Source organism: Porites lutea, chromosome 4 (assembly GCF_958299795.1).
Source record: "Porites lutea chromosome 4, jaPorLute2.1, whole genome shotgun sequence".
Lineage (NCBI taxonomy): Eukaryota > Metazoa > Cnidaria > Anthozoa > Scleractinia > Poritidae > Porites > Porites lutea.
Genome location: NC_133204.1, coordinates 5,040,539 through 5,068,268, shown reverse-complemented (window position 1 = coordinate 5,068,268; position 27,730 = coordinate 5,040,539). Strand labels below are relative to the sequence as shown.

The following is a 27,730-nucleotide window of genomic DNA, read 5'->3' as shown; positions in this document are numbered from 1 at the left end:
ATGCATATAAGGTCAGCCTTTTAGTTAAACTTCTGCACAGCTTGCGGCATCAATCTACACATAAACAGCGACCTTCGGTAGCCCTACAAACCTACAATGTTAAGCAGGGCACTTCTTCATAACTTAACTCTTTTCAGTTGACACTGAAGCACATAGAGAATTAAAAGGTAATAAAATAGCCTCAGAGAAAACAGCCGAAATTTCGCCACACCATCACTGGTTTCCCGGCGACATGACGTGTGAGGAATGACAGCAGACTGATGACGTATCAGTTAGATCTGGGTAGTGGTTCTTTTTGCTTCCTATTGGTCGTGCCGCAAGGGAAATTGCTTTAACCAATCAGAGGCCTCACCCAGACCAGGGTATTGGCACGTCATCAGTATGGAATTTCCGCGCTCGTTCCTCGTTCCTTTCCTTTCGCGCGGAAACCAGTGGTGGTGTCGCGAAGTCGGCTGTTTTTCCAGGTTCAAAATAAATAAACTGAACTTACAATTTACAAACTCGGTGCTAATGCTCAGTGCTTCATGCTAGCTTCATAAGCGTAAACCTACTGTTATGTTAGGGCTACCTACGAACAACCACACAAGCGCTAGTTCTTTAATCTCAGACGGAATGGATTCCTTTTCCCTGGCAAGTTTCAAACGTAAAGTACAATTTTTTTGAAAATGCACAAAATAAATTTGTTCGTTCATAAGCATGAGGCAATACATTTACGAAAATAAGCGCCTTAAAGGAGCAGTGCCACGAGGATTTTTCAGTTGTTTACGCTTTAATGATATACTTCTAAAACAGTATACACTATACTAAGAGTAATGTTGAAGTTGTGCAAAAATCATTACATTTCCGACATCCAACCATTTTTAAGGAGTCCGGTTTGCTCCCTCCACCCATGTAAGAGGTTACAATGAATACGAATGGTAATCAAGTCTGGTTCAAACAGAGAAACATCTGGTTTAATAACCAAGTTCCCCTGACCTAGTATAGTGAAGTCTCAGGAGACGAGTTTTGTAATTGTAGTCTAAAATGTGAACGTTTAAACGAAACCGCCTAATATGCAACACTTTTGAGTGGCTATTACTATCACTACATTTTCAGTACTTTAATACGAATAAAAATTGGAAAAGTTCTTTCATCTTGCCTTTGCAAACTTCTGTGAGTGGAAATAACGTGACAATGCTCCTTTAAGCTCCACCTAAACAAGTCACTAAGAATATCACCTCTCATAAATAAAATCTGTAGATTCTATAATTTCGAAAAGACTAATAATTACTTTCTCTTTGGAATATGTTTCTCCCAAGAATAAAAATAACTAAAATGTTTCTTGAGGCCTTTTCAGACAACTAAATATAAATATCTTGAATAAGAAAAATTTACGGTAACGTGTCAACCTCGTTCCCAGGGTCCCCTCCTACTCTCTCTTGCTCCGGGGACCGAGTAGGACAGGACCCTGGGAACAAGGTTATGGTAACTTACGTATTAATAAATTAAATTACTATCCTCTTACGAATCTTTGAACATCCGTTTTTTCCGCTTTTCTAAGCTATTACTTTAAACTTCCACTCCCACAGCTGTCAATAATATAGTTCGAACTTAAGAGTCTGTTGACGAAATCCAAGATAGGGGAACCTTTATCCTCTCTTGTCAATTCATAGTAAAGAAGTGTTAAAAACCTCCCCAGCAGTTTCTTCTGCTATACAAGGAAGTTCTAACTTTTGAGTATTTGGACAATATTTGGTTAAACAAATATTAAAGCTATGGAAGACTACGAACTTCACATTTGCGACGATGAAATACGACAGAAACGAAATTTCTTTTTCGAGGACAGTCATGTATTTAGTACTGGAGCAACAGCATTTTTTATCTATAGTTTTTGAAATGAATGATCTCAAAAATGTCGCTCATATTCAGAAGTAGTGTTTGTTTTCCCGTATTTTACAAAATAACTTTTATAATTTTTGTCAATCGAATTTTGCTTTGACCACGCCTAGAAGCAAAAGGGTTTAACAGGGTTTAAAACTGAAGCCCAGGCACTCTGTGCTCGGCTTTTCGGTAGATAAAAAGTATCACAGTCTGTGACCAGTAAAACACAAAAACAAACGACGACAAGTGAACGCTGCTAAACATCGCTCGTTACGAAGTGACAGCTCTTATCTTAAATGCAGCGATTAACACTGAATACCAGTTTTAATTGCCTGCGAATACAGTCGTCTTTCACCACTACCCGTCTTTCGTGCAGGCGTCCCTGCGACGGCGAGCGATGACAGGCGGCAGAATTCGCGGGCTACATAACGCGATTTTAACTTATTTGAAATGAAGTTTTCAGAGCCTATCTTTTTCTATTAAAAGAACTTTTAGAACGTTTTGTTTAAGAAAGAAAGAGATATAAAACTTCTAGTACTAGGGAAAAATAAATATAACATACCAAGATATGTAAGGCTGAGATAAACCTCTACAACTGTTACTTTGTCTTCCGATATCTAGCCAAAATTCATAAATAGCTAAGCTAAACAGTTCTCCCCATGTTCCTTGTCCAGTTCAAGATGCTGATATATGTACGACAAAGAATCTGCAGAGGCGTCGACAAGAAATTGGCACTTCATGAACGTCTCCACGAAATCGACCTGGCTATAACTTTTCTGCATTTGGTTGCGCGCGATCATTGCAACCGTGTGCGCACGCTCGGTTTCTAGCCACTCGCTGACACCAATTTCAATGCTGTCGTCATCGAGGTCTTTTGGTCCCCATAGCAACACTTGAAACATTTGGAGGGCTTCCCCGGCAGACAACCGCTCTTGAGGATACCTCCGTAATAACTGACGCGCTATCCTGCCCAGCCCCCTAGAAAATCTTGACCTTGTAGGAATTGGAGGTAGATCTGTTTGGTCGTAATCCTGCTGAATCAGGAGTGGATTAACACCAAACGGGTTTGGTCGGTGAAGTAGTTCATACATTAAGCACCCAGCCGCAAAATTATCGCAGTTTTCATAATTCAACAAATCCGTCTCTTCTGGTGCATTTAGTATTTCCGGAGGAAGGTGTTCCCAGTTCCCGCCGAGATCACTGGACGCGTTCTTTCGTAGAATGAAAGGACTGGGTCGAGAATCTTTCGCCTGCTGCAGCGCATGCTGAAAATTGGCGACAAACAAGAGCCCGCAATCCGTCAAAAACATATTTTCCATTTTCAGATCCCGATGAACGACGGTCTCCTTGTGTAAGTGATCTATTGCGCTTAAAAGCTGAAGCAAGAGAAGACAAACCTTCTTCTCGTAAGCCTCAGGGTCATTTTCGTGTTCCTCTTTGTTTCTTTTGACAAAATCCGCCACTGTTTCACAAGGGATTTGATCTGTGATGCTCACCGTTGTTTCATACGAATCACATTCAGCTTGTTTAATAACGTCACCTGATACGTTATCAGTAAAGTGCGTAAGAACACGTGACACGTTCACGTGATGCGGCAGAGACTCGCAGACGCGCATGTCATGTTTGAAAGGTGATCTTTGTGACGCGAAACTCGAAGATGGTATCGGGTACTCCACCTAAAAAAATTAAAAGATACATAACTATTTACATCCGACGTAACAAGATACAGAGAGTTGGCCAGGGGCAAAGAGTTGTCGCTCGAACCACTACATCACCATCAGTTAATTTCCCTCGAATCACGACGATCATCCTATTACCTTAGTGCTAAGCTTTCTGTCTGATGAATAATGAAAAATGGGGGAGGGGGAGGCAGGGGTTTTTAAAATTTCCATTTTCACTGAATAGGTCTGGAATCCGGTATTTTTCACAATTGTGATTTCTTTTCGCCCTGCCCTTCCCGTAACGAAAACAACCTGAGAGTAGCTCACCAAAACGAAGCTAGCCCTTTGACCTCGATATTTTTGCATGCTTTACAGTGCGGACACTAATAGCCTGTTCCAAGCGTTCAGATAGTGGAGAGCGGTGCGAAGTAAAGAAAGCGATGAAAAGTAGAGGAGGACTGGTGAACACCTGGAACAGGCTAGGACACTAAAACTGGGATACTCGGAAGAAGATTTTCCAACCACAACGTTTTCTGAAAACAAAAGATTCTGAATTTTTTTTGGAAACGGACCAATAAAATTGAAGTATTTCACTTTGCAACCGATAAAAACTTAAAACCGTTTGAACTTACCTGACCTCTCAGGAAACGGCACGTCCAATTTATGAATGTTATTGGTCGTTTGCAAAAAAACTTGAGAATCTTTTGTTTTTATAAAACGTCGAGATTGGACAATCTTCTTTCAAGTCTCCAGGTTTGAGTGTCCGTTTCACTGTGCATATCATTTTCTCTTCGGCGTAATTTAGGGAGCTTTTTCGTGTTCGTTGTGCAATCCTCCAGTAAAAAATTTACTCATCCAAATAGCCTGCGAGTAAGCTCTCCTATTTGGGCGAGTGAAGCGAGTCTCGCGAGAACGCGCGGCCCCCTCGCTCGCGCGTTCTCGCGAGGCTCACTTCGCTTACCCAAATAGGAGAGCTTGCTCGCAGGCTATCATCCAAAGAGTTGATAATGCTTTCAACTCTCACAAGACAAAACTAAAGTTACAGCGTGACGTTACAACTAGAGTAAAACCCGCATGGTCCATATTTACCGGCATACCTTATTAAGCAGACAAGAGTCACTGAAAGTCCGAAACTATTTTTTGGCTCATATTCCCCTAAAAGCAAACCTGTATTTAGCGGACCGCGACTAACGACGGTCCTGCGAGAGCCCGCTTAATGCTCGCCTCCTACACGGACGTTAATAGGGTTTCGTCACGCGTTCCTTCCAAAAGGAACGTCGAAAAGTAACTCTCTAGCAAAGAAAATCCATATTATCTACTCAACGCAATTGAGGGTACTCACCTTCGCAAGCAATTTCCTGTTTCCTTCCCAAAACATGGCACATTTAACGGGCAGAAGAATTGCCCCAGGAGAGCGCACCTCCAACGTGTTCCCATGAGCCTCGTAGTCTGACCAGCGCGTGTCCCACAAATCTACACCAACATCAGGAAGGAGCTCGTCCCTCCAAGAGTGAATCATGTCCTCCAGCGTCTGCAACTGCAGCTTTAAAATCTTGTTATAGCGTTTTTCCAGACCACTTCCGCTGGACAAGCTTCTACTGCGTGCCACCGCTGGTCTGTGCCTTTCCAGACTGCGGTTTTCAAAACTGTGTGAGCGCTCCCTTATGGCATGCCCGGAAGGTTTTGTATTTGGAGGTCTAGATGGGAGTTTAGGCCTGGATTTGAAATCTCCCTTATCTCCGGATCCGTTAATGAGAGTCGGCGACACGACTCGCACTGGTCGTCGAGGTTCTACTTTGGCTTCTGAGGATGTGTTTGACGCATTTGAATCGTCACACCGAAAGCGAACTTGCCGCGATCGTGGAATAGCTGGAAGAGGCCCCAACTTTTCTTGCTCAACTCTTGACAACGCCTCTGCGAGAATTTCAGCATCGTTCAAATTAGCTAAAGCTGTTTCAACTTTGAGAGTCAACTCGTCTTGATTAGGCTGTAGATACGTCTGGTCGTCATCATAATACTTCTTCGTTACAGCTTCTTCATCCGGACTCGGCTCACTGTGTTGCAATGGCTTTACAACTTTAGCTACGCGAGGGGGCTTTTTGGGCTTCTCTAAAGTATCCCCGCCTTTGGACAGTGGAAAATTCTGGTAGCCAATTCCTGGCTCAGTCTGCATGATAGGGGATGAAGCGCTACTGGATCTTCCATCCGACTGAAGTGTGTTCACTGGAGAAGAACAAACTGGAGAAGAGGGATCAGCTGCAGATGAAGACATGACTGGCCTAACGGCAACTTTTGTCACAGGCGATTCAGGTTTTTCTGTGTCTGACGTACTTGTGTGGTCAACGTCAGCAGGTCTCTCTTCTGAAGGAGCCTGCTGTGGCATTGCTTCTTTGTAAGTGAAAATCCCCGGCATTTCATCACCTGATATTATTGGACCGCTAATTTCGATGGTTTTGCTATGTCGGTTTTTCCTCTTACCCCCAAGTTTCTTCATACTTGCAAAAGCTTTCCTTAGGGTTGACTTGGGAGACGGCTGTACTTTTGGAGGCGGTGAACTCACGTTGGAGCCATGCGCATCAGAAAAGGACGAGGAACGAGTGGGCTTTGATTTAGATGGACTGGGACTAACTGGCTTGACTGTTGCCTCGGTGACAGACCGAGAAACCGGCGACTTTGGTGGTGGGGGACTGGAAGCTAAACAAAAACAGAATACATGAGAAGTCGAAAAAAAATCTGAGATACGTATGCGAATTAAACTAAAAATGAAAAAAATATTATGTATATGAAAGAAGGAGAGGAAGAAAACGAACTAAAGGAAAATAAAAAGAGAAAGTACTTAACGCAACAGTGTTTGGAACGATAAAACATCTCAGCTTTTCAACCACTATATATATTATGCAGTCCATAAAACCACTACATAACGTTGTCAGTCTATATTGATATAATCTGAATAATTTGGTAAAGGTGAGACTATAAAACGTTGTAGAACTAGGAGAGGATCACAAGAATAGGATTTTAAATGACGAGACAGCAAAATAAGGTCAACATGACAGTTTCCCGAGCAGCTGTTACTTGTCTCGTCACGTATGCTTCTTGCCAAAAAAACGTTGCATGACCGCGAGAAAAAATAACGGGCAGCGCAAGAGGCCAGGCCCCTGACGGACAGCAGCCTGCATTTAATACTCTTGACACAAGCTAAAGGTAAAGGTCCCAATAAGGAAAGGTGTTGGGTTGTCAGCACAGACTGCACCACTGGAACAAGGCGCCCCACAGAAGCAATCTTTGATAACAAAGGGGAGGTTTTTTGAAAATGCCTCCCAAACTCAGAGTTCTGGCACTTCTCTGTTTTGCCACAATTGAGTTGCTACCAACTCTGGGTGCCTAAAGCACAGCTTAAGATGTCAGAGAATGATTTCCTACCACACGAAAGGGGGTGGGGGGGAAGGGTTTTGGAGGGAGAAAGGAAAAAAAGAGGAGAAAAATCAATAACAGCAACTATAACTGAAAAGTGAAAACAGAGGAAAAGTGAAATCAAAGGAGAAGAAGGAGAGGGAACGGGACTGTGCCACGGGCTGGTCAGTTTATTGACGTGGACGATGAGGAAAGAGTCAGACTCAGCAGTCAGATGTGGAGTAAGAGGCTGGAAAAGAAGGCAAAGCTTATGAAACTTCCTCATCGCTGAAGGAAAAAAGCAAAGCCCTAAAGAATAAAAGTAATCTCTCTGTCTCCTTTTTCGTGAAAATATTTGAGGTCTTAGCACAGAACCCAGTTTGATAAAGTACTGTTGTTGTTCAGTTGGTAGATAATGTCACTTCTAACATCTTTTGCTGTCCAATACACAACTATGATGCGAACCGGCTGGCGTAAACACATGACAGTAAATTACTTGTTTCCCTTTTTAACCCTTAACTGTCCTTACGAATTGAACTATAGGAAAATAGACCTACAATTGAAAAAACTTCATGAGTGAGTTGAAATAATGGCATTTGAGACTGAAAGAACATGAACTCATTTAATGAGCAACATTTTCAATGCCAGTATCATCTTGACCGCTTTACCTCGTTACTGTGCAAACCACTTTATAATTAGCACTAGGGGAATACCATTGTATTGTTACCCACCACTAATAGCCCCGATAAATCATTTTCAAATTGAATAAACTGTTCTTTTTATTGTTGTTGTTACAACTAAGTGCAGGTCTAACTGTGCTAATGCTTCCTGTTACGTGTGCAAGCTTACCAGACAGGGGAGGTGGTGGGGCACATCTTTTGGGCTTGATGGGCCCTTCTTGAGTCTCCCCCGCTCCAATGCCTTCACTGTTCACTGGACTCAAAGGTACACTTTCAGATGGCTTATCTGAGCTCCCAGGATCCAAAGTCCCTTTTTTAGGGACAGGGGGTGAGGTTGGATTCGTTGCCTTTTTTGAGTTCCTTAATGAGGGTAGTCTTTCAAGGGAGGGTGGAGAGGGAGAAGGGGTACTGGGTAGGGGTGTAATTGGAACTAAAAAACAAAGAAAATTAAATAGAAAAGTGTCAGTTGAAATGCATAGTAACAAAGCCTCCTTTTAAGATAAATAAACAAGCACCAAGCAGCTGGCACAAATTAACAGAGGGCAAATTATAAATTGCAGTTTTAAATATTTTATAATATTATATTTTGTTACTTAAGTCGTTTGCCCTTAAATGCTTTATATTTAAGACCCATCAATCAAACAAGCTAGCATGCAAGCAAGCCCTCAGTCATAGCCATTCCTTATTTTATTTTTTTATCCTTCTTTTTAGATTTAATGTAGAGATGTTAAAATCAATATGATCCAAGCTGGCAACTCTCAGTTTATTTACATTTAGCAGATTTAAAATGCTTACTTTTATTAGTTTACTCTTTGTTTAAAATTACTCTCCGCTATTATGAATGTAATGAAACGATCTTAGAGGGAAGGTAGAGTTGAGTTTAATTCAAGGTAGTTGTCACAGATTTATTAAAAGGCAACTCACACCATTCTGCTGAAACCATGTTTTTTTTTTCATCAAACAGAAGAGCTTCATGGGTTCAACTTTTTGGCTGTTTGTTCTTAACTATTTACTTTTAGCTATAACCTTTTAATTCCATTCTCCCTATACCTTCCATTTGCTAACCATATTAATCTGATATTTTAAATAACACACTTGGCTAAAATGTGGGACACAGCATTTGGACACAAATTGACTGCATTAAGTCACAAGATGAGTGATGCAACCAGCAGAAACTGCAAATGGGCTTTGAGAAAGTCTAGAAACCTGCCATCTACCTGTGGGTTGCTAAAGCTAATATTATGCAATGCACTCTGGTAGGAAATACCCATGGAAGTTACTCCCCCTACCTATTAAGCTTTGCACACTGATTTCAGCTATAATAACAAGTCAGGTGTGGATCCACACCAGTTTCCAACATTTTATGGAAATGGATCACATTTTTCATAGTCAAATATATTTTGAATAATACAAGACTTTCCAAGTTGAAAACTGGCCAATATCCCCTCTGAATGACTCAGAGAACCAGGAAAGGGGACTTAAAGGCCTCCTTTAAGGAGTAAAAATCCAAAAAATTCATGGCGGAGCCCGTCCCCAGACCTTGCTTGCGCCTTCGGCACTCATTTAGAAATTTGGTCAGTCTTTATCCTGGATCTGTGCCTGGAAATCATTTCATGAGTATATCCTATTCTTCTTCTAGCTTAAAGCACCTAAGGGAAATGTTTTTGCCAGTATGGCTATTTAATTTCCAAATGTAGCAAAATTCAGTTGAACTAAGTCTGGTTTAGGTTCTGGGGTACCAATAGTGGCACATCTGTGATCAGAAGTTTCTAAGGTACACCCCACCCTCAGGCATGTTTGTTATACACAGTGCAGGGTTTTCAACAGTCTTTTAAAGTGGCGGACGTATATCTAAAAGCACCCCACGTGATCAAATTTTTTTGGTGCTGCAAAACAGCTTATGAGCCCCGAAGGTGTGAGCTACCTCAGGGGGTCTAGGGGCATGCCAATTTTTAAAACAGAACACTCAGAAATGCTGAGTCCAGCTTTTCTGGAACCGAAGAATCAGTTTCCCAGGCAACGCTGGAGTTCACTCAAATTCCCATTAAAATTAAAATTTTAAATGAAATTGGATAGTTGGTAGGGAAACGGGGAGGAGGGAATGGCAGTAAGTTCATGAGTTGCTTACCGTAAGTAAAAAAAAAATTGATAATAATGAAAAAAATTTAAAAAAACCCTCAAATATTGGCATCAAAGAACCAGACATAGGATGGCAAACGACCGGAAAATAGTGAGTGAGAAAGAAATAAAAAAGGCAGAGGATTTTTAGTCATCTCTCTAAGTTTTTCACCGCAGAGCATCCCCTAACTTTATGAATGACTGTCAAATGGCCCCTTTAAATCCAAAATGTTTAATTCAAAATGTTAAAACTTAAAGTAAAATCATAACCACCAATAGTTAACCTCATAGAGAAAAAGCCTTCTTTAAAACTAAGCTGGCCTTCTCCAACCTGACGATCAAAAGGAGAGTTCTTTATGCCGCCATTTCTTACCACACTAAGCACAAAATTATTGTCATCTTTTTATTTAGAAATTCTATAAAAAATAATGTTCAGTTGTGTAATTTATCAACAGAAACAGGTGCCAAGCTGGCAAAGACAAGGAACATGTGGAATACATAATTGATGAGGTAAAGGGAAATGAATATTCCATTCATAAAACATTCCAATAAAACCAGCAAAAAAATACATCATAATATTTAACAGAACTATAGTGCTATTCACATCGTGCCATTAACAATATAATTTTTTCTTTCCTTGCATTTGCATTGTGTTCTATGAATCACATGAATAAAAGGAAACAGAGAAAAAAATGACCTTCATTTGATATTGGATCTTCCACTCTTTCACTATAAAACTCAAAAGGAATATCCAATAGCTTAAATCATGTTTTTTTCTATAATTTATTGTTAAGACTCACATCCCTCTGTTGTCAAAGTACATGTATACTGTAGCATCTACGGTGTATGCTGAATGGCCACAACTCATGGAACAGGTTTCAAACCTCTCTTCTCACATGATCAGTTGATTCTCATTCAAAAAGGTTGGGACCACTTAATATTAGATAATTTACAGGAATAAGGTACATGTATCATTGCAACACTCCAAAGTCCCATCAAAACAATAATAAATTTGAATCCGTAGCAATCTTTCTAATCTGTGTCATTCTTCTTGCAAAATATGGAAAATCAAACACAACTTTAGACATCACTACCAGTAAAGTTGTAAAGTCAGTGATGCCATTTTAACACTTTTCTCTGATCTAGCATTGCAACTGTTATTATTTTTGTTCAAATCTAAAGCAGTGATGTGAATAGATTGACATTTGCTTATAAGTTTTGAGTGATCATAGGTAGCTGGTGTGAAATTACTAGAAGGATATGACTACAACTGCAATGTAAAACTATGTAACAAGGAGTTGAGGGATTCAATCGTTATTCCCGTATGCGATTAACATCATGATGCCTGTTCATAATATATCAAGAAGAGCAAATAATTTTTCACCGAACTGACCAAAATCAGCATGAAATACAAAAGTAAAAATGATATAAGGATTTGGTAAAAAAACATTGGTTGGATATTATCTATTTGCATCCCAAGGCATACCTTTTGTTTATGTTGAAAAAGATAATAAAAAATTTTCGTTTCAGTTTCATTGAAAGAAAGATAATCTGAGTGACTACATGTAAATAGGGGTTAATGACCCAGTGTTAAAATGATAATAAAAGTCAAAAATGGCAAATAGGACAAGGTGATCAAGCTGATAACAAATTATAAGCAGACCATAAAAATTCATTTCACACATTTCATAGACAGAAAAACAAATGCTTGTTTCCAGGTGTAATTAGATTAAAGAAGTACTGTTATAGTTTATATTTATTTTTTTGGCAAAGGTGAATTGTATGATCAAGAGTTTTAAAGTCGTTATGAATTGAAAACTTTTGTCATTTGGTTATCTGATATCAGCATCTTAATTTATCAGCTAATATCTTTAATGTCACATCATGTTTGAGGCAAATAAGATATATATTATATGGAAAAGACCCATTAATAATATTTTAAGTGTTCCAGAAGTTACTTTATGGCTGCAACTCCATACCGGATGTACATACAATGACCTCCTGTTTCTTTTATCAATTCACTATTCATTGCCTTAAGCTCTTTGATTAAAATGCTCTCCACATGGTCACCTCTCTAAAGTATAGTGATCATGTTCCTGTATTCTAGTTTTTTATCCATTTACTTGCTACTTCTGGGTAAAAACAGGCATTTCTTGGTGTTGCAGGAACCTATTGTTTCATGGTGCAGGCACTCATGTTCAGTGTCTTTTCAATCTTTTGTATTATGTCATTTCATTTTGGTGACTGTACCCATCCGCATCACCAAGAAACTACCACAAAGGTCCCCCCCTCAATCCATAACAACACCTTTTGAAAATGTCCCCAAACTACATGGGGGCTGTCAAGAAGAGATTCAGTACTACAGTTGGAATGGCAAAAGATACGAAAACAAAAGACAAACACAAAAAATGTGGTTATCACCATGCCATAAGAGAATGACTCAACACACTTAGCTATATTAAATGAAACAATAATTTATTATACTAACCAACTGGCTGCGAGGTGCCCACTTTCAGCTCTTTAACTTCCTTGTTGTCCACTTTAGATGTATCACTAGGCGTTCTTGACGCACGGGGTGCAGGTTTGGGCAACGTACCAAACTGAGATGGAACTCTGGAGCGTGGCCTAGGAGCTGGAGCTCTGCGCACTACCCCATTCTTGTCTGTTGTAGTGTTAGGGGCTGGGTTAGGAGGGGGACTAGAACAAGCGCTTTCTCTGGCATTGTTGATAACATCTTTCCTTTCATCTGGTGGACCCTGTTCTGGAATGCCTTGTCTTTCGCCAGATGGTTCAAGATAAACATGACTCTTCAATTCACCTGTTCTTTCCTTTTTCAGGTCCTTTTCTTTTGGTGGTAGAGGTGGAACATCACTTTGCCCCTCGGTAGTAGGAACTGAAACACCTGAACTGATATCTACCACTTTGTATGGCTTCGTAAATGGCTTTAATGTGGTATTTACATAAGTGTGGTTAGCATTACCACTACCTTTGTCTGCTTCAGTCATATGTTCCCTCTTAGGTTGTGTCGTAACGACAACAGAGTCAGGTTTGCTTACATCAAGTCTTCCAACTGCCTTTTCCACATGCACTGACTCACAGCTGTTTTCTTGAAAATCAGATGCACTACAGCTGTCCCAAGTGCTACTCCCCCAAGAGCTACATGAAGCCCCACTGGATTCAATAACAATGTCACCTTTTGTTTGACTCATGCGAGCAAGGTCTGCTGAATTCTCATTTCCAGTGTTTACAACACCTGTAACGCCGGGTGCGATCACATCCAAGCAACTATTTGTTGAGTTACTTCTAGTTGATTTGCGAGTGTTTTCATAGCCTGAATCATGACTGCTGGAACCTGTATCGGTGCTGGTTGTACTGGCTGGCCTGTTTACATAGGATGGCTTGGTGCTGCTGGCTTTACCGGTAATCTTATTAGGAATCAATTTATCACACGTGCCTCCAGATTCTTCAGAACTGTTTGAATTGACGCTTTTCGATCTCGTCTTGCTTGAGATCAAGCACAAAGGATTTCGAAATTCTAAAACGCCTGAGGAATTTCTCCTTTCTTCGTGCGCCTCAGAATCGCTTGCGTTTGTCGCTTTAATTTTCTCTTCGTCACTGATCTCTTGTTCGTATGAATGGTGACCGACTTCGTAGTTTGCTTCCATCTTGACATCTATTTTGCGCATACTATTGAAGCGTATGGGTTCGGCGGTGAACAAAGCTACATTGCTTTTCATCGGTACATAACCATCCCCATCGCTGTCATCATTGTCTATAAACGTAAGCTCTGAAAGATCTTTCTCGCAATTACCAGAATCCACAAGGGCTTCATTGTTGGACAAAATTTTTTCACTGCCCTCGAGACCTGTCGAATCTAAATTCGTAGAAACTTGTATGTCGGTGACCGCTTCCTCCTTTTCGATTGTCTCGCGGACCGTTTCGATATCCGAACTGTTTGTTGACTCCTCAAGCACCTGAATCACTTGAGTATCGTGATCTGGTTTTGAAAGAACACTCGTGTGCGGCTCAACACTTTCTAAAGAGTTTGCGTTACTGTGGGATTTCCCAAGAGAGTCTTCGTGCATGGAATCGCTTTGCGCATCAGATGATTGCTGAGGGCTTATCAGCCCATTTCCTCCGTCCACAACTCGAGAGGGCGGTCTTGGTTTGGATCGAGGAACCGGCTTTGGTTTATTAACAACAAACAATTTGGGAGTTTCATCTGTTTTGCCGGTACGCCTTGTAATGCTATCGCTGCGACTTCTGTTGTTGTCCGTTTTGGTGGGAGCACAAGGTGCGATAGTTTTAATACCATTTGCACCTTCTTGGCGACTTCTTCCCTCTTTAACATCCTCTCTTTTCACTGAATTAACCGCTTGTTCAATATTTGGCGCTATAGGACTATGACCTCCTTCTTGATCATGTATGTTCGCCGTGTTGTTGTCGCCTTGAATTTTGTCATCATTTTGATGTCTTTCGCGTGATTGAAAACAGTTGGCACATTTTCCCTTTCTCCACAGGTTTTCCACGAAATTATCACAGGCAGACATTATTCATTCGCTTCTTCATAGCGTTAAAAACTCACGGGGTAAGTTTTCCCAATTTTTTTTTTCGTGTAGGCACGATTTTAAATATCAGAGAAGACATAAATATATACCAAACACCCACTAAGGAATATGACAGCGGAGAAACACAAAGGACGTTTGCAGTCAAAGGGACAGAAGTCTGGGGTCAACAAGGCGGGTGTACACACTTCCGGTGAAAAAAAAAACAACAAAAAATTCAGGGACTGTAGTTCCGTTCACCGCAACCAAAAATCTGAACACAGCGACAAGCACTTCTATTCTATTTTGTTCGCACTTTTATGCCGCATTTGGTGTTTTGGAAACAGACTTAAAAGCAGAAATCAGGAGCAATCGGCTCGTGCAGAAATTCGAGAACAAGGCCCGGGAACAAGGAAAGTCGAAAACAAAAGAATTTCCCGGATTTGTTTTTTAAAACAAATAATTAAAATTATTAATGGTAGTCTTTACACTAGAGCCTACATCAGCTAAGAAATATTTCAAGACAAGTAAATATTAATTACTTCAAGTAAAATAAAGCTTCACACACAACCTATCTTTTGTTATTTCCGGTTTACTTTTAATAAAATAAGCCTTTTTTCCCACGCAACATAATTAAGATTGATTGACATGCTTCGCCTTTCTCACAGCTTAGAAACCGAAAGTTCGCCAAAGATCGTGACTAAAACACCATACGAGTTCATACGAGTAACATACGACTACATACGAGTAACATACGAGTACATACGGGTAACATACGAGTACATACAAGCAACATAGGGGGAACATACGAATCTATACGGGTAAAAAAGTGCGACTCGAAGCAGGGACACCAGGCATACAAGGAAAAGGAGCACTAACACTAGAAAAAAGAAAGAGAGAAAGTCGACAGTCTGCGCACCCTATCATCGGCGTTACGAAGCTGGGAATTATTCCATGAAGCGAATTTAACCGCCTTCAAACAAAGAATACCATTTCCGTAAACCGATTTCCAACCATTTTCGCGTAATGAAAAAATTGGAGAAAATTGAAGAAAAACACAAAAATTGAAAAAAAAATTTAAAGAGAGAAAAAAAGATCAGGGCGCGCCCCTACTCACCCACTCTATCGCATTTCGACTACGTTAGAAAAATAGATTGGATATCCCTTTCGTAGTACGAAAGCCGAGGAGGGTCTTCCGACTTCTGACTTCCGACCTCCGACTTCCGACTTCCGACTTAAGACTTCATACTTCAAACTTCAGACTTCAGACTCGACAAAGTTTGAACTCCGGATTTCTGATTTCTGACCGTTCACGGTTCTTCAGAGACTCAATGCTGCATGGTTAGACTTCTGACCTCCCACTTCCCACTTCTTACTTTCCACTTCCCACTTCTGACTTCCGACTTCCGACTTTCGAAGTGGGAAGTTGGAAGTGGGAAGTGGGAAGTTGGAAGTGGGAAGTGGGAAGTGAGAAGTCGGAAGACCCTCCTCGGCTTTCGTACTTTTTAGATTTTAGATTTTGTTTTCCGACTCAGGCCACGCGATGTTACTCCAGAGAGAGTTTTCTTTCACATTCCGCCTTGTTCTCGTGTATACAAAATATAATTAACTGAAAGACAAAAGGCAAATTCTTTGAAAACATCATGTAGTCTGAGATGGGAAAGCAATATGTATCAGCCGAGAAGGGCTATTAAAATGCAATTGTTTGTTTGAAAGCAACAATGATCTTTTATCAGCCGTCAAAAAGACAAACTTCAACAAGTTGTTTATTCAACGGTATTTGTGGCTCTTCATTTTTTACAACATTAAAGGAGCTGTGTCACGAAATTCAGCCAAATTAGGTAATTACAAAATGCCCGTTAAATTAAGAGAAACGTAAAAATAACCGCTTAAAAAATTAAAGGAAGGTTAAAATAACATAACAGAAACAACAAATGCCACGGATGGGCAAAACTGAGAAAAGATTGAAACGGATCGAAATTAGGGTTTTTGAAAACTGTTTAGCCTAACAGTTTTTCAAAGTTGATCTCTGCTGTTTGCAACTTCAAAAATAATGCTCAGGAGACATATTTTTCGGTCTCGAATCTCTGCTTATGTCATTTACAAGTAATTTCTTCGCTTACTTTAAGTTCCGTAGCGATCGAGGGCGAGTAACTGGCAAAATTAAACAAAATGAACTGGACTGCCGTGACACAGCCCCTTTAACCAAAATCAACCAAAATAACTGTTCGTGCAGCAAGATAACTTGTTGTTTAACGCCAAGCACTCACTAGCCTGTTCCACGCTCTCAGATAGTGGGGAAGACGCGAAAGGAAAAAGCACGCGAAAAGTTGGCGGGGCGGGAAAAAGGAAGTTTCCTCCCGTTTTATTTTCGTGTTTGCGCTTTCTCAATTCAGCGGATCCGACTATCTCGGAGCCTGGAATAGGCTAAGCACTCACGAATTCAAATTATATTCTCAACTTACAAAAGGTGTGATAACGAAATTGCTCTAAAAAAGTTACAAGCTAGGGAGACCTATATTCTTTCTTTTTTGTGGCTGTCAGCTATCAACTATTGATAATGTACTAAATGCCGAGATGCTATAAAAATTACAAACTAGAGCGATAAAAGTCAAAAGCTTTTAAAAGACAATAGCATTGTAGTATGTTCATGGAACGACAATTCAGCAAGAAACGTTATCATGGTTATACTACTAGAAACACTTTTTTATGATACAAATGACTACCTCAATTTAATTACTAATTCACGAAAGCTGACAACGAAACTGCTCTCAAGAAGGTTACAAGGCACAATGACAACGTTGACAGTAAAAAGTACAAAAAAGCACGGCTTATAAAATTAGACTTTAACAAAAATAGCCTGCATAGCAAGCGTTTCCGCGCGAGTTCGTTGAGAAAGTTGCTCCCGCTCTAACTTTCGCGCTACAACTCGACTGGAAACGCTTGCTACGCAGGCTATTAAAAAAAATGTAACATATGTTAGTCCATGCTGTGATGTTTCAAAGAAAAACTTTTTGGCCAGTAATGAACTACATTAACTAGCGTTACATGTTGGTTAATCGCCAACTATGAACGATCTGTATTTTCAGCCGGTTATTTCTCCGGTTTCTTGTCTGCACGTACAGTAGAAAGCCGTCCGATGAATCCAAACCAAATTATAACAGTATCGGATTACCAAGCACGTGGGCGCAAAGCTGCATGGGATCTATTTCTCTTCTTCTTCTTCTTTTAGAGAAGCTTAAGGGCTGCTAAGTTTTTCTTAGGCAAAAATTCGTGTGTGAAGGCCTAAGTAAAATCTCAAGTAACTTTACTTTGCATCTTATTCAAGTCGAAAAGTTGAAACGATTCAAGAAAGTTTCAAGCGACTTGCAAGGGCGGATTTGGGGGTCGGCCCAGGGGGCCCCGGCCTCCCCTTTCGTCCGGGAATTTTTTATTCTTAAATATTTCAGCATTACATGTTAATTATGGCGTCCAGGCATTTGCTAAATTTAGGCGTCCAAAATGCACTCTAGATTGCATCTCAGCGAACTTCAATCACAAAAATTTTCCCGGAGGAGCATGCGCCCGAAACTCAATTATACTCATTTATTTTGCCATTAACCAGAAATACAACAAAAGTATACAGAAATACACTAAAGATAATACAGAATATTCCAACTAAATTATTTACAAGATCAAATGTGGTAAAGGCAAGGAAGCCTATATAGAAGCCGGGGGCTTATAAACTATAAGCTTCCTGGAACTATTGGGTAAACCATACAAGTTAACTCCCTAGAAAATTGTACCGTTCGCGGTCCTGATTTGTACTATTGGGCCCATATTGCCACTGTATACTAAATCTCTAGGCCCCCTCTATCACAAAATCCTTCGTCCGCCCATGACTTGAAAACCATCCTTATGGCCAACTTAGCTGACTTGCGGTTACTTGCGGTTTCTAGAGCTTTAAGAAAGACAAAACATATCAATCAATTTTAATTATGTTGCGTGGGAAAATAACATTAAGTTAACCTGAAGTAAAAAAGAATCAGTTGTGTGTGAAGCTTTATTTTACTTGAAGTAATTAAAATTTACTTGTATTGAAATATTTCTTAGCTTATTTATGCTCTATTGTAAAGACTACCATTGTTAAGTTATTTCCGAGGCGGGAAAATTTACTTCGACCAACTTCCGTTACAATTTTTAGAATTTGGATCTTTGCGGATGGATTTTAGTTCAAATTGCCTTTCGAATAAAGAATAGCCTGTTCCCAGACGTTGCCCTTTTTTTCCTTTTCGTTCTTTTTGAAAACATCGGCGAGCGCGGAGCGCGAGCCAGAACGAAAAATAAAGAACGTCTATTTTCTTCTTCCCCCACCCCTACCCCCTTGCGCTGGCGATCAATAAATCCTCCTTTCTTTTTGTTTTTTATCACGCGCGCTCGACGGACTTTGAAGAGCAAATAGAGGGTCTGTGAACAGGCTCAATACAGAAAGAAATGGAAAAGAGCAATCGTGGAAATTTCAGTTTTCACCGCTTCGAACAACCTCGTTCCCAGGGTTCTCTCCTACCCGCCCTACGAAGCGAGAGAGCGAGTAGGAGAGAACCCTGGGAACGAGGTTGCGCTTCGAACAGTGACAAATTCGTTACTTCATACTGACCCCCTCGGTAACGTGACTGTAAATAACAATAGAATTTAAAACTCATTCACGTTGGATCCAGATACCCTATAGGTCGAAATATCTTGAATGTGAGTGCATGTGAGTGCCTGCATTTGTTTGAAAATAACGTTTGTCATTTTGTTCTCCAGTGAGCTTATAAAGTGCAGTGCGTGCATGTCCAAATCCTACCCTAGAAAATGTAAATTACATACCACAGAATAATATGACAACAACAACAACAACAACACACCAAATGCTTTATCACAGAATAATGCATTCAACCAAGTGTAGAAAACCTCACCACATGCAGAAGTGCTTGCGTCGTACAATACGGACAGTGTTTTGGTCTCATTCAAGCGGCCTTATTCGGTGGCGAGAAGATTCTTAATTTGGACAGCGAAGACAGAAGAATGACTGAAAGTAAGTAACTTAATTCCAGTTTAAAAGTCACTTGTTTTAAATTACGTTTGCTAATCATACTAAGGGCCGTGAGTCTTGACGCCAATCTACAACATTTCGCCCTGTTTATTGAAGGCCTGCTACGGTGGCTAATTTGTTCAAAATGCACTCTTCTTTTCCCATTTATTTTGTCCAAAATTTTATTAGTTGTTGTTTTAAAAAGGCCAACAATCCTATGCTTTTTTAGTTTATTAGTTTGACTGACTAAATCTATACCCAATATCGTGAACCTTTTTATTTTAACTCCTTTTAGTGAAGGTGGCTTCACAAATGTGCAGTAATTATTCTATTCACGTTCACTGCCTAAGCCACATATCTCATTTGAAACGCTTGCAAAGAACTTTTGTGTAAGACTGATCAAGCTGATCAAGAGCTATATTAAGTGTGCAGTAATTATTCTATTCACGTTCACTCCCTAACCCCCCGGGGCGGGTACTGCCATGTATGGGCTATATAGCCTATTATTAGGTATGTGCTGTGCCGCTATGAAGGGTATGGTTTTCAAGCAGTTTACTCTAGGATAGGGTATATAAATCAGAGTTTTGGGTCTAGAATAGGGTACCATTTTTCAGGAAACTGATCAGTTGGTTGAAGATTTTATCTCGACTAGGGACTGTGGTATAAGGTTTTGTTTTGGCTAGACTGTGCTAGTGACCTCAGTAGTTTCTAGAAAACAGCTATTCTAGGATAGGGGGGATTTGGGGGGTTTACTCTAGTATAGGGTTGCAAAATTCAGCTGAACTAGCTCTGGTATAGGTTAAGGGTTCCATCGTCCCAGCGGCACATCCCCACCCAGAAATTCCCAAAGTCCCCCCCCGGGCCTAAACCACATAATCCCTTTGAAACCCTTGCAAAGAACTTTTGTGGAAGACTGATCAAGCTGATCAAGAGCTGTATTAAGTAAACCTGGGAATGTTAATTATTGAAAACGTTAGGGAGAGGGGGTATAAGAACTACAGTCGACTCCCGATCACTCGACCTCAAGTTAGGGAAATCGAAAAAAGTTCGAGTTGTCGGGAGTTTGAAGCAAATAACCTAAATAAGCATGGGGAGGGAATGCAATTAAGCAACGAAGTATACAGAGATGGACATTGACAAAGAATTGACACGGTTTCATTTGATGGGCTCCTGCACGGTTTTTGTTAATTAAATTCAATCAGTCTCGGACTACACAGTGATTTTTTTCCGACTTGTCACGCTTTTGAAAACAACTTGCATTTTTAACTAGCTAAAAGCAAGACGAGGTGTTTTCACTTTATTTCTGGACTTTTCCTGCTCTATCTAGTTAAAATTATCCTGGTGAAAACTCAACCATAGAAATGATCTGAAGGGAAACTAAAATTACTTCGAGTTGGTGAGAGGTTCGAGTTACCGAGGATAAAATTACAGTCACTGTATGAAAAAAAGTCCAGGGGAAATCGACTTTGGTCCGAGTTAGCGAGGGTTCGAGTTATCGGGAGTCAACTGTACAATAGCTTCCAATCACAATCGAAAGTTAAGTTACGTAACCACGACCGTGACGGCAAGGAAAAATGCAATTAAAGGGATACCGTAAAATTCCGACAATAAGCCCCGGGGCTTATATTTGTCAAAGGCCCTTTTTGAGGGGCTTATATACGGAGGGGAATTTGCGTCTCAAAATCGATTGGGCCAGCTTATAGTTGGAGGGAAATTTATGTCACTAACTTGCAGAACTTTATTACTGAAACTCACCTTGACGACGTAGATCTTTCTAAAACTCAGGGGCACCGAACGTCAATTTTCCGAAAATATCTGTTCGGAAGACGATTTGAGATCTAGAATTTTCGTAGCCTGCGTGGCAGGCGTTCGAAGGGGAAGGGGAAGGGGAAGGGAATTAGGGCGCGGGAACTCGCGTTTCTCTCGCGCCTAAAACTCGCTTTCCCAAAACTCCCTTTCCCTCCCCTTTCAAACGCCTGCAACGCAGGCTAGAATTTTAGGAACATTTGTTGTAAAATTTCTTGCTTGTCTGCCTCTCCTAGGATTTTCGAACATCTAAAAAATGGTATAATTGCCCATTTTTAACGGATTTTTACCCTAAAAAGGTCACCTAGAATTTTCGGGAGCCTTTTTTCTGGCTGAAATTTTCGAACAGGTAAGTTTTGATCCTATAATTTTCGGATCTCTAGACTTTCAGCTAGGAAATCCGAACAGATGAGAAATTTTTAGGGGATAAAAGTATGCCTATATCTACTGTTTAATACTAAAATACGTTTAACAATGCTATTTTTAAGTGGTTTTGAACTATATTCTCGTTGGGTGCCCCTGAAAACTCATCCATGCAAGTACTTTGTCTATATATATGGACCGAGGAAATCCAAGCCAAGAGTAAAGAGTGGACAGCAATTTACTGTGACACTCTTTGACTCCAATCCTTAGTTTGGCCCAAGTAATAGTTCTTTGGCAGTTGCAAAAATTCATGTGTTACTGTACAGTTTTTGCTTTGTTTTGTTTTGAATTTTAGGGCAGTTTCCAAGTACAAGCCCCCGGGGGCTTATATTTGGTGGGGCGATTTAACGGGGGTTTCTTGCGTTACGAGTATGGGGGACTTATATTTGGAGGGGCTTATACGTGGAGGGGCTTACTTTCGGAATTTTGCGGTATGCTTAATAAGCAACAACAATCCTCATGAACTCTGCACGTGTAACAAAATCTTTGGTTCATGCAAGGCTACAACGTGAAATTTCCTAATTGGACTTTTTCTAAAGGACTTAAAACTTGAACATCACAAAAGACCATTTCCTGTTTCTTTTTCTCACTCTTATACAGCTACAGTGAAAACTCTATTAAGCGGACACCTTCGGGACCTTCCCAAGTGTCCGCTTAATAGAGGGTGTACGCTTTATAAAGGTTGTAAAAATTGCGCACTCTGTACTGTGATAAAGCTGCATGTTGTTAAAGAAGCTATCCAGAGTTCAAGTTCATTACCTTTCATTACCAACTTTAATTTGTTTGTAAATGCAAAACGATTAACTGACTTCAGTACGTATTTCAAGGACCTATGTCCGCGTAATAGAGGTTTTTAACAATAGAAATCACAGGTAGCCCAAGCTCGAAATATGAGCATCGGCGTTGTTGAGTAACATTCAAAATATAAGGATTTGTATGGGGAAAAAACCTATCGTTTCTAAACCTACGGAAATGAAAGGATTTCAATAAAAAACAGCTTAGTTATACCTCACTTAAAATGTGTGTTACGTCTCTCCTGTGTGGTCCACGGGCCGATTTATGGTCCTTTTATGGGTTTTTATGTAAACGGTTTTCTCTATAAAAAGAAAACCGTTTACACAAAAACCCATTATACGGGCATAAATCGGCCCGTGGACCACACAGGAGAGACGTAACACACATTTTAAGTAAGGTAAGCTATTTTTTTTTTATTGAAATCCTTTGATTTTCGTAGGTTACAGAAACGATAGGTTTTTCCCCATACAAATCCTTATATTCTGAATGTTACGCAACAATGCCAATGCTTGCCAATGCTAATATTTCGAGCTTGGGCTACCTGTTTAGAAATTAGCGAAATACAACTCATTTTAGCGTCCGCGTACGCCGGCTTAATAGAGGTGTCCGCTGAATAGGGTTCGTTATCGATAGGAATAGAAAATAGGAATTGAACTTGCCTGCAGGAAACCAATGTATATAGGCCATAACGAAAACAGAACAGCAAATCAAATTTATTTATTGGAAAGAAACTGACATATCAAAAACGAAATGTTCAAGAGGTCGAGTTATCTGTCTTACTCTCTTGGCTATTTTATAGAGTGTTTGTCTTTGTTGATAAACAGCCACCGCAGAGTAAAATATTTTCGCGTCTGAGGTGGTTGTTTCGATTTACATGTATCCAGATTTTTGTAAACTAAATGAGTAAAAAAGCTAAAGTTACAAAATATCTCTCGAAAGGGGATATCTAGAGGTTAACCCTGTATAAAAGATTCCCCAAAATAAAAGATGATAAGGTAAAATCTAGAATCTAAAACATTATATACAGAGAGAAAAATCTAAAGCCTAAAAACTAGAATAACAAACATCATTTGAAACTATTTACAATCGTATTAATCAATATTCATATAAATCCTTAATCTGTTGCGAAATAAAGTCAGCGATCCTGCGTGTACAACATCTTTAGGCAAGTTATTCAACGCATTAACGATCCGTTCAAAGAAAGAATATTTGTTGCAGTTTAGGATGGCAACTTTTACATAGAGCTTATAATCGTGATTGGCTCTAGCTCGATTACACTTAGTAAGCTCAAAAAAGTCTGAAAACGGAAGGCTAATGACTGAAAATTTTGTGGCCTATCGATTATTCATCGATTACTCATTGAATGTCGGACATAATCAATGACTAATCAACTGATTACCCATCGATTACCTATTGATTACTCATTGATTTCATCCATTAGATACGTCTGGTGAGTACCAGTGCAATCATGCAGAGGAAAGTCATACTTCGTTCGCATGCTAGACCATGCTAGCCTTGCTAAGAAATAAGAACAATCACTCTTTGCTTCCCTTGTCTGTCGTTATATATTGTCTCATTCTGTTCGTAGGTACCTGCAAATGTGGGCCAGGATATGCCACTCCTTTGGAAGCCATGAAAGGTCCAAGGGAAAAGTTGTTATATTTACCCTGTATCCGCACTAATACGGGGATTGAAAAACCCGACTACCTTGTTACTGTCGATGCAGACCCCGATTCTCCGACTTATTCTCAGGTAAACCGGGAAACGACTAAACATTTGCTATAGGGGTCTGGCTAATAAAAAGCCGTGTGAACCCATGAACAGTACTTGTTTGCACCGATAATGAGATTGAGAAACTACTAAAAACCTAGGTTAGTCAGTGGCGGATCCAGACTTTCAGGTAAGGGGGGAGGGAGACCCTGTCATCCAGACCCTGAGATAAGGGGGGCGGGGTGGGGGGGGGGGGGGTCGGTCTCAAAAATTTTTTTTCGGCCCTTTGGGCCTCAGTTTCGTCTAAAAAAAGGGGGCGCGGGCCCCCCTGGCCTCTCCCCTGGATCCGCCACTGTAATGCTTACATGGGAAAACCGGAAATTCTTGTTGAAAAATCAAATGGTTCCCGCCCTTCCTTTTGGGAAGCTTCGACAGAAAACATGGGCTTGTGATTTGAGGCGATGCACTTTTCCCACTTTTTTTAGTCTGTTCAGTTGATTTGGTTATACTGTTTGAAGCGGGTCGCTCTCCCACAACGTCAAATTTTGTAGTTTTATGTTTATGCACAAGATTTCCACCAGATTTCCACCTGGTGTAAATTATAAGCACCCCTAGTAAAACTCTGAAAAAAGTAAAGCCCAATTTCAGATAGTTCTCAGTAACTAGTGACTTATTGAAATAGACAAAGCTACAAAACTGACCGTCTACAGAACATGGTAATAAGTTTGCATTCCTTGTCAGATGAAAAAAAATGCCGCGAACAGAGCATTTCATTACTGAGGGCGGATTGAGCGATTCAAGCATCATTTTTACGGATGCCTTCATTCAAATCGAGGGAAAACTAGTTATATTTTAATTGCTGTTGGAAACATTAACATTAGTAATCGTGCGGTCAAATTAGCCCTTACCCTCTGGGGCATACTGAGATGTTCTTAGGGTTTTGTAACCTGTGTAGCAGGCGGTATTTTTAGTACGTGTTTCGTTTGCTTTTCTTGAAGTAAGGGAAAAAAGCCGCGCGAAAGCTGGACCGAGGTCAAACGAGAAAACGATGGGGGCGGAGGCAAGGGAAAGATGATATTTTCAACAAAGTTTGTGGGCATCGATAGAGGAGTCACACAAGGAACTGTTTTAGGTCCTGTCTTGTTTTCTATCATGGTAAATGACATCATGGCTGTACATCCAAACAAGAATCTTCCTTTTCGTGAACTATGCTGACGACATAACGTTGAGTGTCCCTATAAGATCTAATTCCCAGGACTTATCTGAGAATCGAAGGACCTTGAACCTCAAAAAGACCTGGGAAATGGTGGTTAGAGGAACTACTAAGAAACCAATCCCGGAACCCATGTGTTGAGAGGAATGGGGAACTCAGGTTATTAGGAATGACATTTAACGTGCTAACATGCAACTACTCAACTGGGACATGCATTTCGATTCGATCATATGATTTCTAAGGATAGCTCTAGATTATATATTTTAAGAGTTTGCAAACATTATGGATGCACTTTACAGGAGCTAATACTGCTATTTGATAGCCTTATTATGTCCTTATTCAGTTATGCTATTGAAGTCTGGGTCTGATGTGCCTATGATGGTAAATACCTTTCTCAGATGGATAGGTTTTGTAAGAGTGCATTCAAATATGGCTACACTGCTAAGTTCACCCCTATAACTGATTTAATGAGATTTCGAATTATGGGAGAAGGTGACCACTGACAATCACTGTTCTCTCCATGAAGCGTACACGGAATGAATCTACGAGACAGGGGTCACGGTTACGTTTTGTCGCTTGTTAGGACTGAAAGGTTCAAGCGATGTTTTATCAATAGATATATTTTTAATTTATTTAGATTTTCAATTTACATGTCATATTCTAGCAAATATTATTATGCGCTTATTGTTAACTCACACGTATACTTGTGGGTATTAATTTCAATAAAGACTTCATCATCATCATCATCATCATCATCATCATCATCATCATCATCATCATCATCAAAGACAGGTTGTTCTCTCTGCCTTCTCTCTTCCTCCCCCTCCCCCGATCGTTTTCTCGTTTCATCTCGGTTCCTGTATCTCGCATCTTACGAAACACGAACGAAAACAAAGAAAACTGCCTGGTACGCAGGCTAACGGTTTCGTCACGCGTTCCTTCCCCACAAAAGATTGCGGAGGATTGCGTGATGAGCCAAAAGAACGTCCGCGTGGGAGGCTGCTAAGCCCTTCACCTTTTTCCCCAGACCTATTCTCTCTTTGGTCTATTTGATAGGTTATCCATCGCCTGTCTGTTCCTTTTTTGGGAGACGAGTTGCATCACAGTGGATGGAATGCTTGCAGCAGGTGAACATATGACGCGAAATAAAGAAAAAGTAAAGAAGACAGAAAAGGAGGAAAAAATGATTGATTTTGAAATTATGAAAACATGAATAATAAATGAGTGCAACAGTGGAGGAAATGGGACGAAAGAATGAGCTTACGAATATGTGGGTAGAATAGTGCAAGTCTCATGAATAAATAAAAGAACGATTAAAAGAATGATTGAGTAGAAATGACTGGAATGATGTTCCCCGGCCCAAACCATTTGAAGGAAATAATCTTTTTAAAAATTATTTTACTGACAGACCCATTTTCTGGCCAAAAGAGGCTCGGTGTTCTGAGTCATTGACGACTCTGTTGGAGGTACAAAATACCCAATATCTTCGCTAAAACTGAAAAAAACTTTCCTTACATTTACACTTTTTCTTGCAGCTGTCACGGAGATCCAAACAAGAAAAGAAATCGCCTCATCTTGCCTTCATTCAACTCGAACAGAGTTTACATATTTGATGTGGAGACCGACCCCAGAGCGCCTCTTATTCACAAGGTAAACTAGCTGTGGATTCCGACGTAGATTATGAAATGTGTATGTCCGCGTTGATGCCCATAGAATTGCAACCATAAGGGAACAAACACCGATCTTAAGTACTAGATTACTTTCGAAGACGCGTTTTCTGTCTGTTGTCACCTGCCAGCCTCAAAGCCTAACCTTAACAGAACCAAGAAAAGTGCGGAACACAGCAAAAAGAACCCGAACGGCAGCATAACGAACGTCCAGTCTCAGCTCATCTTCTGCCACCGCACATCGTGCAGAAATGCCCGCAAACTTTACTTTTTGCCTCATTTTTACAGATTGTTTCACCAGAAGAAGTGACCAAGACAGGACTTGCCTACCTTCACACGTCACACTGTTTGGGAAGTGGAGAGATCATGATCAGTGCCATGGGGACGCCTGATGGAAAAGAGCAAGGTACAGTTGTCTTTGATCCTTTTAATAACAAAGATGGCCAAAGTCATAATTCAAAAAAAAATTATAAATGTTGAAAAACAAAAAGTACCATGTGAAGTAGGTACACACCATAGGATTTTGCCCAAAGGATCAAAAGTTAAAACCAACTTTAGTTAGGAGACTAAATTGTAAATTGTAACTATTTTATATTCCACTCCCCTCAGGGCTTTTCAGGGATGATTTACAACACTGGTTGGGGGACTTTTGCCAGACTGCTTATGGTGCAGTTAAAACTAATAAGGAAGGAAATAGTAATGATCAATATTCTTTCTTACTGATTCAGTGACACTCTTGAGTGTGGCCTTTATTATAATGAGTTACTAGTACATGGTTTGAGAGTGGTACAACACCAAAGACATACTAGA

General features: G+C 40.2%; 2 protein-coding genes across 3 annotated transcripts in view; one reads left to right on the top strand and one right to left on the bottom strand.

Annotated features, from left to right (window-relative positions):
- Positions 1-1,649: 1,649 nt before the first annotated feature.
- LOC140935383 (uncharacterized) lies at positions 1,650-14,379 on the bottom strand. 2 transcript variants are annotated; one of them, XM_073384930.1, is made up of 4 exons: positions 12,198-14,379; positions 7,761-8,021; positions 4,864-6,215; positions 1,650-3,536 (listed from the first exon to the last, which is right to left on the bottom strand). In XM_073384930.1, exons 1-4 carry the CDS (start codon positions 14,257-14,259, stop codon positions 2,499-2,501), a joined length of 4,713 nt encoding a protein of 1,570 aa, XP_073241031.1. In that variant the 5' UTR covers positions 14,260-14,379; the 3' UTR covers positions 1,650-2,498. The 2 variants fall into 2 exon arrangements, with proteins under 2 accessions (XP_073241031.1, XP_073241032.1); XM_073384931.1 differs by lacking the exon at positions 7,761-8,021.
- A 4,780-nt stretch (positions 14,380-19,159) lies between these two features.
- The window catches only part of LOC140935380 (methanethiol oxidase-like), a 62,945-nt gene continuing 54,374 nt past the window's right edge, over positions 19,160-27,730 (top strand). The window contains exons 1-5 of the mRNA XM_073384928.1: positions 19,160-19,309; positions 23,919-24,082; positions 26,310-26,380; positions 26,789-26,903; positions 27,209-27,326. Of these exons, the coding sequence (XP_073241029.1) occupies positions 19,300-19,309; positions 23,919-24,082; positions 26,310-26,380; positions 26,789-26,903; positions 27,209-27,326 (478 nt within the window). The 5' untranslated portion in view covers positions 19,160-19,299. The remainder of the gene's footprint in view (positions 19,310-23,918; positions 24,083-26,309; positions 26,381-26,788; positions 26,904-27,208; positions 27,327-27,730) is intronic.

What these genes read in the sequence shown, in the direction of transcription:
- LOC140935383 (XM_073384930.1), bottom strand. Translation starts at nt 14,259, where the DNA reads ATGTCTGCCTGTGATAATTTCGTGGAAAACCTGTGGAGAAAGGGAAAA. An exon ending in GGGCACCTCGCAGCCAGTTG is followed by an intron (nt 8,022 to 12,197) that starts GTTAGTATAATA and finishes TTTGTTTTTTAG; the next exon opens with TTCCAATTACACCCCTACCC. An exon ending in CCCACCACCTCCCCTGTCTG is followed by an intron (nt 6,216 to 7,760) that starts GTAAGCTTGCAC and finishes GTTTTTGTTTAG; the next exon opens with CTTCCAGTCCCCCACCACCA.